The sequence below is a fragment of the Geotrypetes seraphini genome, chromosome 1 (assembly GCF_902459505.1).
Source record: "Geotrypetes seraphini chromosome 1, aGeoSer1.1, whole genome shotgun sequence".
Lineage (NCBI taxonomy): Eukaryota > Metazoa > Chordata > Amphibia > Gymnophiona > Dermophiidae > Geotrypetes > Geotrypetes seraphini.
Genome location: NC_047084.1, coordinates 146,826,508 through 146,844,767, shown reverse-complemented (window position 1 = coordinate 146,844,767; position 18,260 = coordinate 146,826,508). Strand labels below are relative to the sequence as shown.

The following is an 18,260-nucleotide window of genomic DNA, read 5'->3' as shown; positions in this document are numbered from 1 at the left end:
ACCCCATTCAACCCACGCTAAAACTTCTTGGAGTACTGATTGACAGAGGGTGTACCATGCAACCACAAATCAACAAAATAATAAAAGCATCATTTGCAACTATGAGAAACCTAGGACAAATTCAAAAATTCTTCGACAGGAAACAATTCCAACTTTTGGTACAATCTCTTATCCTTGGTCTAATAGACTACTGCAACATATTATACCTCCCCTGCCCAGCGGCCATGATAAAGCAACTACAAGCAATACAAAATACAGCCCTAAGACTCATCTACTCATTGAAAAAAATATGACCACATCACAGAGGCATACCACGACTCACACTGACTCCCAATACAAGCAAGAGTACACTTCATAGTAACATAGTAGATGACGGCAAATAAAGACCCAAATGGTCCATCCAGTCTGCCCAACCTGATTCAATTTAAATTTTTTAATTTTTTCTTCTTAGCTATTTCTGGGGAAGAATCCAAAGGTTTACCCGGTACTGTGCTTGTGTTCCAACTGCTGAAATCTCTGTTAAGACTTACTCCAGCCCATCTATACCCTCCCAGCCATTGAAGCCCTCCCAACCCATCCTCCACCAAATGGCCATATACAGACATAGACCGTGCAAGTCTGCCCAGTAACTGGCCTTAGTTCAATATTTAATATTATTTTCTGATTCTAAATCCTCTGTGTTAATCTCAAGCTTCTTTGAACTCAGTCACAGTTTACTCTCCACCACTCTCTCTGGGATCGCATTCCAGGCATCCACTACCCTATCCGTAAAGTAGAATTTCCTAACATTGCCCCTGAATCTACCACCCCTCAACCTCAAATTATGGCCCTCTGGTTTTACCATTTTCCTTTCTCTGGAAAAGATTTGTTCTACGTTAATAACTCTTCAAGTATTTGAACGTCTGAATCATATCTCCCCTGTCTCTCCTTTCCTCTAAGGTATACATATTCAGGGCTTCCAGTCCTCTCCTCATACGTCTTCTGGCGCAAGCCTCCTATCATTTTTGTCGCCCTCCTCTGGACTGCCTCAAGTCTTCTTGCATCCTTCGCCAGATACGGTCTCCAAAACTGAACACAATACTCCCATAGTGGGGCCTTACCAATGACCTGTACAGGGGCATCAACACCTTCTTCCTTCTACTGACTACGCCTCTCTTTATACAGCCCAGCATCCTTCTGGCAGCAGGCCACTTGTCACCCTGTTTTTTCGCCTTTAGATATTCGGACACTATCACCCCAAGGTACCTCTCCCATCCTTGCATATCAGCTTCCTCTCCTCCCAGCTATATATGGTTCCTTCCTATTATTAATCCCCAATACATTACTCTGCAATTTCTTTGCATTGAATTTTAGTTGCCAGGCATTAGACCATTCCATCTAACTTTTGCAGATCCTTTTTCATATTTTCCACTCCCTCTTCGGTGTCTACTCTATTACAAATCTTGGTATCATCTGCAAAAAGACACACTTTTCCTTCTAACCCTTCAGCAATGTCACTCACAAACATATTGAACAGGATTGGCCCCAGCACCGAACCCTGAGGGACTCCACTACTCACCTTTCCTTCCTTCGAGTGACTTCCATTAACCACCATCCTCTGGCGTTTGTCCGACAGCCAGTTTCACCACTTTGGGTCCTAACTTAAGCCCTTCAAGGTTGTTCAACAGCCTCTTATGAGGAACTGTATCAAAGGCTTTGCTGAAATCCAAGTAAATTACATCTAGCATATGTCCTCGATCCAGCTCTCTGGTCACCCAATCAAAAAATTCAATCAGGTTCGTTTGGCACAATTTACCTTTTGTAAAGCCATGTTGCCTCGGATCCTGTAACCCATTAGATTCAAGGAAGTACACTATCCTTTCTTTCAGCAACACTTCCATTATTTTTCCAACAACTGAAGTGAGGTTCACCGGCCTGTAGTTTCCTACTTCATCCCTGTGATCACTTTTGTGAAAGAGGGACCACATCCGTCTCCTCCAATCCCCAGGAATCACTCCCATCTCCAGAGATTTGTTGACAAGTCTTTAATAGGACTCGCCAGAACCTCTCTGAGCTCCCTTAGTATCCTGGGAATGGATCCTGGCTGGTCCCATCGCTTGTCCACCTTCAATTTTTCAAGTTGCTCATAAACGCCCTCCTCCGTGAACGGTGCACAATCTACCTCCATTTTGTTGTGTAAGTTTGCCAGACAATCTCGGTCCTTCTCCAGGATTTTCTTCTGTGAACACAGAACAGAAGTATTTGTTTAGCACATTTGCTTTCCTCCTCATCACTCTGCACATTATTGGTTCCCAGCAATCTTTAGCCTAGCAATTCCATTTTTTCATCTTCCTCCTATTCATTAAATATATCTGAAAAAAATTTTTGTCTCCACTTTTTTACATTTTAGCTATTTGTTCTTCTGCCTGTGCTTTCGCCAGAACGTATCTCTCTCTTGGCTTTTTTCAGTTTCACCCTGTAGTCCCTTTCTGCTTCTCCTCTTCTTGGGTTTTTTTATATTTCACGAACGCTAACTCTTTCGCCTTTATTTTCTCAGCCACTAAGGTTGGAGAACCATATCGGGCTTCCTTTTTTCTCTTGTTTTTATTGATTTTCTTCACATAAAGGTCTGTAGCCATGTTTATCGCTCCTTTCAGCTTAGACCATCTGTCTTTCCACTTATCTTATGTCCTCCCATCCTAACAGCTCTTTCTTCAGGTACTCTCCCATTGCATTAAAGTCCGTACGTTTGAAATCTAGGACTTTAAGTATCGTGCGGGGCCGCTCTCCACTTTAGCCGTTATATCAAACCAAACCGTTTGAATGATTGCTACTTCCCAGGTGAACACCCACCTCGAACATTAGAGATATTCCTCTCCATTTGTGGAGGACCAGATCCAATATCGCTTTTTCCCTTGTGGGTTCCGTCACCATTTGTCTGAGCAGAGCCTCTTGAAAGGCATCCACAATCTCCCTACTTCTTTCCGATTTCGCAGATGGAACATTCCAGTCCGTATCCGGCAGGTTGAAATCTCCCAACAGCAGAACCTCCTCTTTCCTTCCAAACTTTTGGATATCCACAATCAGATCCTTATTAATTTGCTGTGATTGAGTCAGAGGTCTGTAGACTACACCCATGTAGTTAGAAGTTCCATCTTCTCTTTTCAGAGCGATCCATATCGCTTCTTCCTCTCCCCAGGTCCCTTGCATTTCAGTCGCTTGGATATTGATCTTTACATAGAGAGCTGCTCCTCCACCTTTTTGAGCATCTCTGTCCTTCCTAAAAAGATTATATCCCGGTATGTTTGCATCCCATCCATGTGATTCACTGAACCATGTCTCTGTGATAGCGATAATATCTAGATCTGCCTCTAACATCAGGGCTTGCAGATCATGAACTTTGTTGCTTAGACTGCGAGCATTTGTGATCATCGCTTTCCAACTATTTTTCAAGCGATAATCTCCTTTTTTCGTATGGATTTTTTGTTTCGTTTCACTTTCCGTTGCAATACTAAGAAATGAGTTGCTGATATTGTTTATGTTGCAGTCTTTACTACTATCACATCTTTTCTTTTGCCGGGGGTGGTCTCTATAATTGTCCTTCGTACATACACCACCCCTACCTTCTAGTTAAATGCTAGAAAAATATTGTCTAAATTTCTCTGCAAGATTTCATTTTCCTGCTGTAAGTAATATGTAGCCCATCAGTGCAATATAGCTTCTTGTCCTTCCATGTATTTCCCCATCCTCCTATGTACCTGAAGCCTTCTTGATGACACCAGGCTTTAAGCCATCTATTAAAGTCCTCTGTGTTTTTCACTCTTTGTTCTCCCTTTCCATATGCAGGCAGTATTTCAGAAAAGCTAAAGTCTTTACAAAAGGTTTCACGCCCTCACCAAGCTCCCGAAAAGCTTTCTGTGCTGCAAGTGTGGAGTTGTTGGCCAGGTCATTTGTTCCCAGATGGATAACAACATCAGTGTTAAAATCCTTATTTTCTTCCTTAATTATAGTCTTATTTGCCTGGAACTCCTGGTAGCTGAGGATCCTGGAAGAAATTTCACTATTTTGGTCTCCTCGCCTTGTGTTCCAAGGTTAATGCCTCTGATGATGGAATCCCCCAACAGTAATAGTTTTCTGTTTTTTGGCTTTTTTATTTGTGCTTAGGGGTGTGCTTGTTCTCTTGAGTTACCTTCATTGGTTCCAGTCCCACCTCACTTCTGTTTTCTTGAGTATCGCAGTGTACTAGTGGAGCGAAGGAATTCTTTAGAGGTAATATTTGTGAAGGTGGATGTTTCTGTGTTACATGTCGCAGTCTTCCTGAGCCTACTGTGACCCATTTATTCCTGGGCTGTTTTATTCTTTTAGGTAGAGGTGGTAAGTTGGTATGATTTTGTGGAGTAATGGAAGCTGCTTTAATTGTATTCAATTACTGTTTAAGTTTGCAGAGCTCCTCCTTAATACTAGCAAGTTGAAGACGGATGGGACAAGCCTTAAGCCTCCAAATAGTATGTCTTGGAATTAAAGCACCACAGTGAGTGCATAGAATAAATGTCATCTTGATTGGTTGTGAAGTGACTTGATTTGAGTAGTCCTGATTATTTGGGTCTCTATATATGAAAAGTGGTCCCTGGGGTTGGTGGGACTATAAGTCTTACCCTTATTCCTATGAAGGGAAAGAGGAAATACGATTTAACAAAGGAAAGACAAGGGTTTATTTTTTTGTGTTTTTAAGTAAGAAACGGGGAGGAGAAGAGAAATTAAGTAGATATAATGCTGAAAAACAGTGAAAAGAGCAGAATATGAAATGCTGAGTAACAGCTTTTAGAAGTTCACAGGGCAGCCTTGTTCACAGCACTGTCCCAAAGATAATGCAGTTAATCTTAGTAGTAAATCAGAGCCCCTCCCTTCTCTACCTAATCAGCAGACACAATGGCTAAAAACTAGTAAGTCAGAAATGCAGGCTCTATATCAAATCAGTGGCTATCCTAAAACATAGCATTTTATACAAAAATGCAGGCTCTATAACAAATCAGTGGATACCTTAAAACACAGGATTTATAACAGGATTTTCCTTACTTTAGTCACCCTGAGCCACAGGCACCAGGATTTAATTAGAGTTAATAAAATCTTACCCTTATTCCTATGAAGAGGAAATAAGATTTAACAGAGGAAAGAGAAGGGTTTATTTTTTTTGTGCTTTTTTTTAAAGTAAGAAACAGGGCGGAGAAGAGAAATTAAGCAGATATAATGCTGAAAAACAGTGAAAAGAGCAGAATATGAAATGCTGAGTAACTTAGCTTTTAGAAGTTCATAGGGCAGCCTTGTTCACTTCAAATTCTATTGCCTACTATTCAAAGCTATTAACGGAGGCAGCCCAGCCTACTGGAACAATCAACAAAATTCAGGCCACCTCAACCAGACACAGAAGAACCCATTCACTATTCACACACCCGCCAACCAAAAATGTCAAATGAAGAAAACTAAATAACAACCTAATGGCCACCAAAGCAGCAAAACTAGACAGACAAATCACCAATCTGCTGTCTTCGACCACAGACTACAAAACCTTCAAAAAAGAAATAAAAACTCTACTTTTCAAAAAATACATAAAACCTATCTAACACAACCAGTTTCTTCCCAAGCTCCACCTACCACACTGTCTACTCCTATCAAATCTAAAATGTTCTAATTACCCAACACGTATTAATTTAATTTCTCAACAATTCTTATGTAATCCGCCTTGAACCGCAAGGTAATGGCAGAATAGAAATCACTAATGTAATGTAATTATGCCTATTGTGTCTCCTGATACTGCTTCTATATTGGATTGCAGTGACCAGTCACCTCGGCCGCCTGAGAGTCCAGATTTTGGTGATGACCCTTCCGTCTGCAGATTCTTTAAGTATGGCTCTGTCCACTATTTTATTGCTGATGTTTGAAAAAGCTCAAATTGGATTCTTCATCTTCCACATCTGAGTTCAGTCATGGACCATTCTAATGTGCTGTTTTCCTTTTTTCCATCCCATCTGCGGCTGCTTGGTCTGGTTACAGAAAGCTCTTTCTGGCTTTATCCACTGGCTATTGATTTTCAGCAGGCTTTTGAGCAACCTAAGGTAGATGCCGCCATGGCGCAGGTTATCCAGTGCATGGCCCTCCCTAGTGATGGGGAGTGATGCTTAAAAATTCTCAGCATTGCAGAGTGGACATTGTTGAAAAGTTTTTTGAAGTGGCTTCTTCAGGTATCAAAGCAGCAGCGGCGGCTGCCTCCTTTTCAGCGCATGTCTGTCACCCGAGATTGCCTGTCCCCCTACTGGTGATGGATGCTGTGGATTATGTGCAAATACCCTTTATGATCTCATTGAGTTCTTAGTAAGGTCTCGGCACACCAGATTCTTTGGATCTGTTATTGGGCTGGAGACGCTGCCTCCAAGGCCACTTTAAGCAGTCTTCCTTCTAAGTGCCAACTTCTTTTTGGAAAAGGTCTGGATGACCTTATGACCAGTGTTGCTAAGCATTGCCCTAAGTCTCTCCCTATGAACAAGTCTCGCTGGACTTTGGGAGAAGACCATAGTAACTTATGTTCCTCCCACAGGTTTCGTCAGGGATCCACTGGCTCTTCCAGATATATTCTCAGGGCTACAGCCCTCATTACAGTTCCAGTTCAGACATCCTCAGGATCCTGAGCAGCTACTGCTCCTAATCAAAGCCGCAATGACGCCAGAGGTACGGCGGGGCTTCCTTATTTTGGGGGCTGACTTTCTCAGTTTTACCAGGTGTGGACTCGCATTTCCTTGGATGAATGGGTGCTGGACATCATTTGGAGAGGGGCACAAGATAGACTTCTTTTGCCTATCTCCAGATTTGTTTCTGGACACTCTGGCAGGTTGGCTGGAGAAAGTTGAAGGTCCGCACTACCCTGCAGCATCAATTAGATAACAGAGTGATAGAACCCATTCTAGAACACGAATCTGGCTTCAGCAGATACTTCTTATAATTCATCATGGCACAGAAAGGCTTGAAGGACTGGAAACCCATTCTAGATCTCAAGTCAGTCAATCGCTTCTTGCGGATTCCTCATTTCTGCATGGAAACAGTGTGCTCAGTCATAGCTGCTGTCTCTCACAGAGAGTTTCTGGCATCCTTGGATCTCACAGAGGGTTATCTCCATATTCCAATTTATTTGGCACAACGTGGTTTTGTGCATTCTGTAATAGCGTTTCCCTGCTCTGCAGCAGCATTTCCAGTTCGCAGCTCTGCCCTTTGGGCTTGTGACAGTGCCTCACACTTTCATGAAGGTGATGCCATCCCAGTCCTTGGTGTATTTGGGCCTTCTCTTTGACACCCGGCAGGGTCAGGTGTTTGTTTCTGAGGCACGCAGATAAAAACTTCAGCAGATCAGATATCTCCTAGATTGGCATCTGCAGGTGCTGGGATCTATGGCATCCTCCTTGGAAGTGGTCCTCTGGGCCAGAGTGCACATATGCCCTTTACAGGAGTCTCTGCTCTCTCTGTGGACAATAAAGCGTCATCCCCTTTAGATGCCGCTCTCCTGGATGGGACTGGCTCGCAGCAGTTTGAACTTGTGGCTTCATGGGGAGGTTCTCTGCCAGGGCAGGCTCTTCGGATATCCGAGTGGATGACTTAAGCCGAATGTCAGCCTGTCGGGGTGGGGTGCTTACTGAGGGACTGCCCTATTCAGGTGCAGTGGACTCCTCATCAGAAGCGTTGGTCGATCAATCATCTTGAGCTCCCAGTGAATCGACTGGTGTTATTCGCTCTCCAGCCCATTCTGGAAGGAAAAGCGGTGTGAGTATTCTGACAATGCCACAGTAGTGGTGTACGTAAATTGTCAAGGAGGCACAAGAAGCGCTCCCTTGAGCCAGTAAGCTCGCATGCTGTTTCACTGGGCGGAAGCGCATCATCTGTCCCTCTCGGTCCATGTGGCCAGAGTCAACAATGTACAGGCAGACTTCCTCAGTTGACAAGTCCTAGACCCAGGAGAATGGTCCCTCACAGAAAGTGTTCCATTTGTACAACGCTGAGGTTAGCACCAGATGGACTTGATGGCTTCAGCAGAGAACTCAAAGATCTGATGCTTCTTCAGTCAAAGAACAGAGTATGGAAACTTAGGTCTGGATGCCTTGTTTCAGCCCTGGCCAGCTCACGAGCTCCTTTGTGTTCCCTCTGTAGTCTCTGATTGGTTGGATCATCTGCCGGATAGCGGCACATCCTGGCCTCATGATTGTAGTTGCTCTGGACTGGCCTCGTTATTCATGGTATGTGGATCTCGTCCGTCTTCAGCGGGACAAGAAACTCAAACTCATTCTTCATTGCTACCTTTTCAGTCAGGGTCTGGTGTCCATGGAGAGCCCACAGTGCTTTGGTATTACGGTTTGGCTCTTGAGCGCTCAGTCTTGATGAAGTGCAGTTATTCAGATATAGTCATCTTGACACTTTTGCAGTCAAAGAAACCCTCTACTATGTCTTCTTATGCCAAAGCCTGGAAGACTTTCCAACAATGGTGTGCTAAGGACCAGGTGGAGCCTGAGAGGGCTCCTGGCTTTTCTTCAGGCGGGCCTAGAGAAGGGTTTAGCAGTGGCCTCACTTTTTCAGGTGGGCAGGCCTTTTGTGCTTCAGAGCACGCAGAGGCTGTAGTTTATTGCTCATCCAGATGTGACCAGATTTATAAGATGGGCACTTTGTTTGCGTCCTCCCTTGCGTCATCCTTTCCCTTCATGGAATCTTAACATTATTCTTCAGGGCCTTGGGGATCCCCAATTCAAGCAACTGAGGGATGCTACTTTTGATTTAGCGATCAAGATTATATTTCTGGTCGCTATTGTCTTGGCACGGCGTATTTCGGAGATTCAGGCTGTTTCGTGCAGAGAACCCTTTCTCTGTATTACGGATTCAGGAGATCTCTGTACTGTGCCTCCCTTTCTACCAAAGTTGATTTCTGCCTACCATGTCAACCAGGAGGTTCATTTGCCTGTGTTTCATTCCACAAGCTCAGAGTGAAATCACATCTATGGTCGCAACCATGAGACCCAGGACCTGCAGATACTACCAGGCCGTTGTAGCCAAAACCACCAACAAGGCCCACTAGATCTTCCTGGGATCCAGGAGGAGCACTTGATTCCTGGCCTTGTGAAACCAGAGTCCCAGGTACTCCAACTCCTGTGTCAGCTCGAGGTTGTTCTTCATATTGAGCATCCAGCCAAGACACTCCAGCAGTTGCCACCACTTGGTGAACTGCCCTCCAATCCTCCGACAGGGAGGAGGCTCCGATCAGCCAGACGCCCAGGTATGGGTGGACTAGAACACCTTGTGAGCGCAGGCGGACAGCCACTACCACCATGATCTTGGTGAAGGTTCTGGGTGCCTAGGCCAACTCAAAAGGCAGAGCCGCAAACTGTAAGTGCCATCCCAGCACATGGAAACGCAAAAACCTCCTCTCTTCCTGAAAAATTGGCATGTGGAGGTACGCTTCCATGAGATCCAAGGAAGCCAAGAACTCCTCAGTCGCTACTGCCGCTACAAGTAAACGCACTGTTTCCATCCGGAAATATGGGACTCGCAGGATAGGCCCTGTATTGGTCTCCAATCTCCGGAGCTTTTCTTTGACATGACGAAGTATATTGAGTATCTCCCTGAGCCCAAATCATCCACTGGAACTTGGCTCTATTGCAGCCATATTTCGCAACCTGTGAACAGTGGCCCGCATGCTCCAGGCTCGTTCCAGCTGTCCACTGGACGAAGCCAGGAAGAAATCCAACGGGGGTCAGGAGAATTGCAGTTTGAGACCCTCACAGAGTACGTCAAGGACCCACTGGTCCGAAGTCATCCTCTGCCACTCTGGTAGGAAGGCCGAAAGTCTCCCCCCCCCCCCGATCCGAAGGAGAGCGTCAGAATTCTGGTGTCAGAACTGCTTCTTAGAGGGGGCAGGAGGACATTTGTTTGAAGACTCATTGGGTCGGACCTCCAAAGCATGGTCTGGATGGATTTGAACCTTTGTCCTGTTGCCGGGGGCCCAGCATACTAGTGAAGGCGTTTGTACGGACGGGAATCTGGCCCCAAACTCCGTGCCAGTCGAGGCTTAGACCCAGGCAGCACCTTAGGCTTACGGGCCGGAACACTGGTCATGAGGTCATCCAGACCCTGGCTAAACAATAGCAAACCTTTGAAAGGCAACCTGCTCAACGTAGCCTTAGAAAAATAATCACCCGACCACTGATGAATCCATAGCATTCGCCAGGCTGACACTGAATAAGCTCCAAGCTTAGCAAAAACAAAACAAAACCCCTTCATCATGTCATAGAGGGCATCTGCCAAAAAATTCACCCTAGAGGCCAGGAAGTCTAGGTCCCAAAGGACAACCTCTTCGGGATCCTGGCGTAGGTTGGTGTGACACGCACTGGCAACAAAGGAGGTGGCCGCTGTAGCTCTAACCTCTGCCACCACAGAATCGAAAAGGCGCTTGAGGATGAAATCCACTTGCCTGTCCTGAACAACTTTTAGGATGACCCCTCCAACAGAGGGCAAAGAAGTGTGCTTAGTGGCCTGCGCCACAGCCGAATCAACTTTTGGCGGAGCTAGATGTTTGGTAAATTCTGGATTAACTACTCCTTAACCCTTTCAGGACCAAGGGACATATTTGTCCCATAACTTTAAAATCCTATAAATTTTGATTGGGATAGTCTACAGTTCTAAATTTGATATGTACGGATTCCATATGATACTGCCTTTATGTAAACAAACTGGTTCCGACATTCTTTCATTAGCGTCGTTGCCAGATTGACGAGAAGATTCACTTGCCACACTGTCCATAAGCCAGAATTTTTTTTTTTTTTTTTTTAAAAATAATGATATTTCACAAAAAAAAATCAATTTTTTGGCATCTGCAAGCCCTTTTTACCATAAAAATGTCGTCAAAACCACAAAAATTGGCCTACGATCCTTATGGTCCTGAAAGGGTTAAGCAATGTTGTGCTACGCACTCCTATTCCAAAAATATATAGGCTACTGCCAGAATCACAAGTTCAAAATCTCATTCACTGAATTAAGTTCCTTGAATTATTTATAGTGGATCTCAAGTGTTCACAGTTATATCGCCACTAGAGCAAGTCTCGGCGTATAACTATCATGTGAACTATCATACCCTGATAGCGGCAAACAAAGCAAATAGAATATTAGGCATGATAAAGAAAGGAATCGCGAGTAGATCGGAGAAAGTTCACATGATAGTTATACGCCGAGACTTGCTCTAGTGGTGATATAACTGTAAACACTTGAGATCAACTATAAATAGTTCAAGGAACTTAATTCAATGAATGAGATTTTGGACTTGTGATTCTGGCAGTAGCCTATATATTTTTGGTAAATTCTGGAGCCATGAGAAACAATTGCACCATGGCCCTATCACATGTGAGGGGACCCTCTGGGGACTCCCAACCCTCTGAGAGAATCCTAGCCAAATCCAGATTAACATAGAAATAGACGGCAGATAAGGGCCAAGGCCCATCTAGTCTGCCCACCCCAATGACCCTCCCCTACCTTTCTCTGTGAATAGATCCCACGTGTCTATCCCATTTGGCCTTAAAATCAGGCACACTGCTGGCTTCAATAACCTGAAGTGGAAGATTATTCCAGCGATCAACCACCCTTTCAGTGAAAAAGAATTTCCTGGTGTCACCGTGCAGTTTCCCGCCCCTGATTTTCCACTGATGCCCCCTTGTTGCCGTGGGACCCTTGAAAAAGAAGATATCTTCTTCCACCTTGATGCGGCCCGTGAGATACTTGAACATATCGATCATGTCTCCCCTCTCTCTGCGTTCCTCAAGTGAGTACAGCTGCAACTTATCTAGCCGTTCCTCATACAGGAGGATCCTTGAGTCCCGAGACCATCCGGGTGGCCATTCTCTGGACTGACTCCAGTCTCAGCACATCCTTACGGTAATGCGGCCTCCAGAATTGCACACAGTATTCCAGGTGGGGCCTCACCATGGATCTATACAATGGCATAATGACTTCAGGCTTACGGCTGACGAAACTCCTGCGTATGCAACCTATGATTTGCCTTGACTTGGAAGAAGCTTGCTCCACTTGATTGGCAGTCTTCATGTTCTCACTGACGATCACCCCTAAATCTCGTTCTGCTTCAGTTCTTGTTAGGATCTCGCCATTAAGGGTGTAAGTCTTGCATGGATTTTGGCTTCCCAGGTGCATGACTTTGCATTTTTTCGCATTGAAGCTGAGTTGCCAGGACCTAGACCAGCGCTCCAGTAGGAGTAGGTCGTGCATCATGTTGTCGGACATTGAATTTATGTCTGTTGTGCTTTTGCCCACTACATTGCTTAGTTTGACGTCATCGGCGAATAATGTTATTTTACCTCGCAGCCCTTCTGCCAAGTCTCTTATAAAGATGTTGAATAGGATTGGGCCCAGGACCGAGCCCTGCGGCACTCCACTGATTACCTCCGTCATTTCGGAGGGGGTGCCGTTCACTACTACCCTCTGAAGCCTACCTCTAAGCCAGTTCCCAACCCATTTTGTCATTGTGTCGCCCAATCCTATAGAACTCTTCTTGCTCAGCAACCTGCGATGTGGTACGCTATCGAATGCTTTACTGAAGTCCAGGTATACGATGTCCAGGGACTCCCCAACATCCAGCTTCCTCATCACCCAGTCAAAGAAGCTGATCAGGTTGGATTGGCAGGATCTCCCCTTAGTAAATCGATGTTGACTGGGATCCTGTAGATTCTCCTCGTTCAGGATCGTATCCAATTGGCGTTTGATTAGAATTTCCATTAGTTTGCACACTATTGATATGAGACTCACCGGTCTCTAGTTTGCTGTCTCCATCTTGAAGCCTTTCTTGTGGAGTGGAATGACGTTAGCCGTCTTTCAGTCCAACGGGACGTTACCCGTACTAAGGGAGAGATTGAAGAGCGCAGATAGCGGTTCCGCCAAGACATCACACAACTCCCTGAGCACCCTGGGGTGTAGGTTGTCAGGCCCCATTGCCTTGTTAACCTTAAGCTTTGACAGCTCGCAGTAGACACCGCTGGGTGTTCGGAAAGGAAGCAGACAGCAGACGCTAATCATTCATTATGGAACATTCTGCCTGTTCCGAATGTCTGAAGTCAGATACAGCACCCTTAGGGATTCAGAAATAATGTCAGGCAGGCGGTTAGACTTAAATAACCTGCGCACTGCTGGGTCATCCCCAAGATCTTGAGACCCGCCAGTGTTCTCCCCAGAAATTTTTTCCAGCCGGGTGGCATGAAAAAGTAGCTGGGTGGGGCAGGACATGGTGGGGAAAATTAAATGTGCACTATTTTTATTAGTTAATTATTATTACTGTATTTTTTGTTCTATAAGATGCACCCATCCAAAAGACGCACTGCCCTGTAGAGGAGGAAAAACCAAAGAAAGAAAATTTCCTCCTCTACATGGGGGTGTGTCTGGTGCTGGGAAGCCTGAAGCAGCTCGCCCGTAGTCACCTGCAGCTGAAGGAGCCTGCCCACAGCCTGAAGCCCCTGCAACCCCTGGGTACCTTTTTAAAGTTGCAGTGGTCCAGTGCGCTCTCCTGGACGGCTGGCTTTGGTAGCAGAGCGGCACATATATATGACAGCCAGTGCTGATCATATCTTAACAACCCCCTCCACTATATAAAAAAGTTATTTTTAGTAATAATCCATGAGTCACACAACAAGGGTGTACCTAGGAAAAAGCAGCATCTTAAACACTGCAGTGAGCATTAGAACACCAACACACACATTGTAACATAAGAACTGCCATCTCTGGATCAGACCTTTGGTCCATCAAGTCTGTTGATCCGCACATGCGGAGGCCCAGCCAGGTGTACACCTGGCGTAATTTTAGTCACCCATATCCCTCTATTCCTCTTGTAAGGAGATGTGCATCTAGTTTGCTTTTAAATCCTAGAACAGTGGATTCCGCAATAACCTCCTCTGGGAGAGCATTCCAGGAATCCACCACTCGTTGCGTGAAGCACAACTTCCTAATATTTGTCCTAGACTTGTCCCCCCTTAGCTTCAGTCTATGTCCTCTTGTCCGTGTCACATTGGACATTGTAAATAATTTTTTTCCTGCTCTGTTTTGTCGATTCCTTTCAGTATTTTGAAAGTCTCGATCATATCCCCTCGCAGTCTCCTTTTTCTCAAGGGAGAACAATCCCAGTCTCTTAAGTCGTTCATCGTATTCCAAGTTCTCCATAACTTTTATTAGCTTCGTTGCTCACCTGTGCACCTCTTCTGCAGTTTTATATCCTTCTTTAGGTTGGGAGACTAATGTTGGACACAGTATTCCAAGTGTGGTTGGACCATTGCCCTATAAAGCGGCATTATAACTTTCTCCGATCTACTCGTGATTCCTTTCTTTATCATGCCTAATATTCTATTTGCTTTGTTTGCCGCTGCCGCGCATTGTGCCGACGGTTTCAGAGTCCTATCTATCAGTACACCCAGGTCCTTTTCTTGTTTGCTCTTACCCAGAGTTGCACCTGACATTCTATACTCGTGTTCCATGTTCTTTCTGCCTAAATGCATTACTTTGCACTTTTCCACATTAAACTTCATCTGCCATTTCTCCGCCCATTTCTCTAACTGACACAAGTCACTCTGGAGGAGTTCCTTGCTATCCTTCTGCGATCTGATTGCCCAGCATAGCTTTGTGTCGTCTACAAACTTGATGATCTCACTGGATGTTCCTTCTTCTAGGTCATTAATGAAAATATCACTCCCCATCACTAGGGAGGGCCATGCACTGGATAACCTGTGCCATGGCGGCATCTACCTTAGGTTGCTCAAAAGCCTGCTGAAAATCAATAGCCAGTGGATAAAGCCAGAAAGAGCTTTCTGTAACCAGACCAAGCAGCTGCAGATGGGATGGAAAAAAGTTCTCTTTGTATTACCTCCTTGAAAATCTATCAACTGCGTTCTACAGATAAGGACTTTTAAAAAATATATATCTATTAAAGTAGTGACAAAGTATACAAAGGGGTTCATCTTCAAAGCATTTAGACACACAAAGTACCATAGAAACCAGTGGTACTTTGTGTGTCTAAATGCTTTGAAAATGAGCCTCAATGTGTATCAGAAATCAACTCAAGAAATGTATTATACAGGTACCATGAAAAATAATAAACTGGATAAGGACCTTTTTGATATGCCTTGCTTTCAGCACATTAGACACAATAACTTCTCTTTTTATAATTGCATACTTTCTCAATTTGCATTCATTGACACCCTTACTCTCCTTTAAAAAACAGCATTTTTAAAAATTTTTTTTTTTGCTCCATAAGACGCACTTTTTCCCCAAAAAAGTGAGTGGAAATAAGGGTGCATCTTATGAAGCGAATACCCCTGTACCTTTTTTTAAGTCTGTTGCAGCTTTCCATGCTCCCTATCTTTCTCCCTTGCTGGACAGCTGTTACTTTGTTCGGGCAGAGCAGTGCAGAAGGCAGGCGCGTGCTGTTCGCGTTCCTGCCTGATCCTGCACCGGGCCCTTAATGGCTGCCGTCAGTTTTTCGCTCTATAAGACTCTGGCCTACCACTAGACCACCAGAGAGGGTATAGGGCAGGGCAGTGGGAATTTATTTTCTTGAGTTTTCCTGAGCCTCCTCTGCAGGTGGGTGCATCTTATGGTCGGGTGTGTCTTATAGAGCGAAAAATACAGTATACATACAAAATATTAAAACAATACAATCCAACAACATATACTCTTAAGTTCTTCAAATCATAATACATTTAGGAATTCTTCCACATCGCCGCCAATCTAATAAATTCTCCTTCAGTCATAAAAACAGCTGTCGGGAAATAATTAATAGCCTCCATTGTTTTTAGCAGTTTCAAGAGTAAAGGAATAAAACTGGTTGTCATGAAGTTGCTTTTTTACAGTTCATGTCAGTTGTATTGCCTTAAATATTGTGGTATGGTACAGCATTGATACTGTCTAATGGCTCCTTTTATAAAGCCGTAAAAACATTCAATTCTTATGGGTTTTATCACATTTGCCACATGGGAGTCGCTAGTGCAGCTTTTTAAAAAGAGTCCTAAATGTTTTGATGGGTCTGGTGGTTTTTTATTGCAATTTGTTGTATTTTGTGGCAGCATTGTTTTTTTTTTTTTTCCTTTATGTTTTTGTTTGCCATTCAGATTTGTAGCTAAGTAGGATATATGAAGCTTTTTTTTTAAATTTATTTAATAAGATAAATTCTGTACCAGAAAATGTATTGTTTCTGCCATATAGGTTTGTTTAGGTTATTTTAGTTCTATCTAAAAACATGAGTTACTGTAAAAATTTGTATCAACTGGATGTCAGGAGCTAAGGCTTGCCAAACACTACTTTTGCCAAGGATATAATTAGACATTCATTTAATATATGGCATATTCAATTCCAACATATTTTCCTTGTTACAGGAACAATTTTTTGACAAAACACCATATACAATTATGTTTGGACCAGATAAATGTGGGGAGGAGTACAAACTTCATTTCATCTTCAGACATAAGAACCCTAAAAATGGAGTCTATGAGGAAAAACATGCCAAGCGCCCTGAAGTTGACTTAAAAACATTCTTCACAGATAAGAAGACTCATCTTTATACCCTGAGTATGCTTTATATACATTTTTTCTAGTACATGTTCTTTGATTAAGACATAGGATTCCATACGTTAACTGTTTCTTCCCACTAGTCATGAATGTACGGAAGGGTATCACTTTAAAATATCTGAACTACTCCCTTTCTGCAGTGGAGAACAGCTTCCTCTTAAGTTTTTCCTTCTGAAAGCAAACTCAGATGTGTTCTGCTCTGCTGCTTTTTGTTATTTTGGGGTATTTGTCAGACTTCAAATTTTTTTCTTCTTTGCGACTTCGGTGCTCAGAGGTCCCCTTCTTGGGCTTATTCTGCCAGGGAAAGGACAGTCCTGCATAAGTGGTCTGCTACTCCCAGGCCATCTTATTGAGTACTGTAGCAAGATTTATGGTACACTAATCAGTTACATAAACAAGTTTCGTGTCTTAGTTTTGTCTAGGGAAAACCATAAACTCTGCCAGGTTCAGCTTTCTTGCCTATTTACACGACACAAGACCCAGGCTAATGAGAGATACTTTTATTATGAAAATAGAAAAATATAATTCACAAGCCAGCTGCAATCCTATATAATAAAACGCTAGCCGCGCATGCACACTCCAACTTTCGTGATCTGTAATCCCTGTTCCATGTTTAGTAGATCCGCGGCCAAGCAGGAGTGCGCATGCGCGAGTCCACAGTTCCTACCTACATTCGCAGCACTGGCCGCCATTGCTGGACTCCCTGCTCTTCGGTAACTCAGCAGTGGATAGAAGACACCGCCGATCTCTGTTCCTCCGGGGGGGGGGGGGGTCTGGGAGGAGAGGGATCGCGGCCACTCAGCGCCCCCACCGAAGAGCCCAGCAACTTTCGTGCCGCAGCAGTAGGGAACAAGTCGACGACTCCCCCCTCCCGCACCAACCGCTGCCGCTCCTGTTTGAAGCGGCCTGATGAGGTTCGCGGCCGGCTGTAGCGAACCTCGCAGGCCGCTCTCCACATGAAGCACATTCCCTCTGACGCGATCGCGTCAGAAGGAACATGCTACCATATGGAGAGCGGCCTGCGAGGTTCAATACAGCCGCCCATGAACCTAAGCAGGCCGCTTTGAACAGGAACAGGAGCGGCAGCGGCGGTAGGAAACATGGATGCATGGAGGAAGGTAAGAACGGGAGGGGAAGCCAAAAAAGAAAGGCTATGGAGCAGGCAGAAAAGGGAGCTGTTTTGGTGGGAGGGTTGTGCTGAGTGCACGAAGCAGGCAGGCATTGCACAACAGGGGGAGAGGCAAAGGGGGCTGCTTTGGGAGGATGGTTGTTCTGGGGGCAGAAAGCAATCATGGGGGGGGAGACATAAGGGGGCCACAGAGCAGGCAGGCATGGCACAACTGGGGGCCAAGGGGGGAGGGAAAGGGGACTGCTTTGGGGGATGTTTGTTCTGGGGCAGACATCAATCATGGGGGGGGGAACAGAAGGAGACCAAGAAGCAGGCAGGCATTGCACAACAGGGGGAGAGGGAAAGTAGGCTGCTTTGGCAAGCAGGGGGGCCAGGGAGACAGACAGAAAGAAAGACGCACAGACAGGGGACCAGGGAGAGACACAGACACAAAGAATGACAGACAGACAGCGTCCAGGGAGAGAGAGAGAGACAAATAAAAAACAAAAAACAGACATCTACTCTAGCACCCGTTATT

General features: G+C 44.7%; 1 protein-coding gene across 5 annotated transcripts in view; it reads left to right on the top strand.

Moving 5' to 3' along the window:
• Positions 1-18,260, top strand: part of CLGN (calmegin) — a 414,476-nt gene that overhangs the window by 210,614 nt on the left and 185,602 nt on the right. For all 5 annotated transcript variants that reach the window (XM_033939634.1, XM_033939605.1, XM_033939625.1 and 2 more), the window contains one exon: positions 16,422-16,614. In XM_033939634.1, coding sequence (XP_033795525.1) covers positions 16,422-16,614 — 193 coding nt within the window. The remainder of the gene's footprint in view (positions 1-16,421; positions 16,615-18,260) is intronic.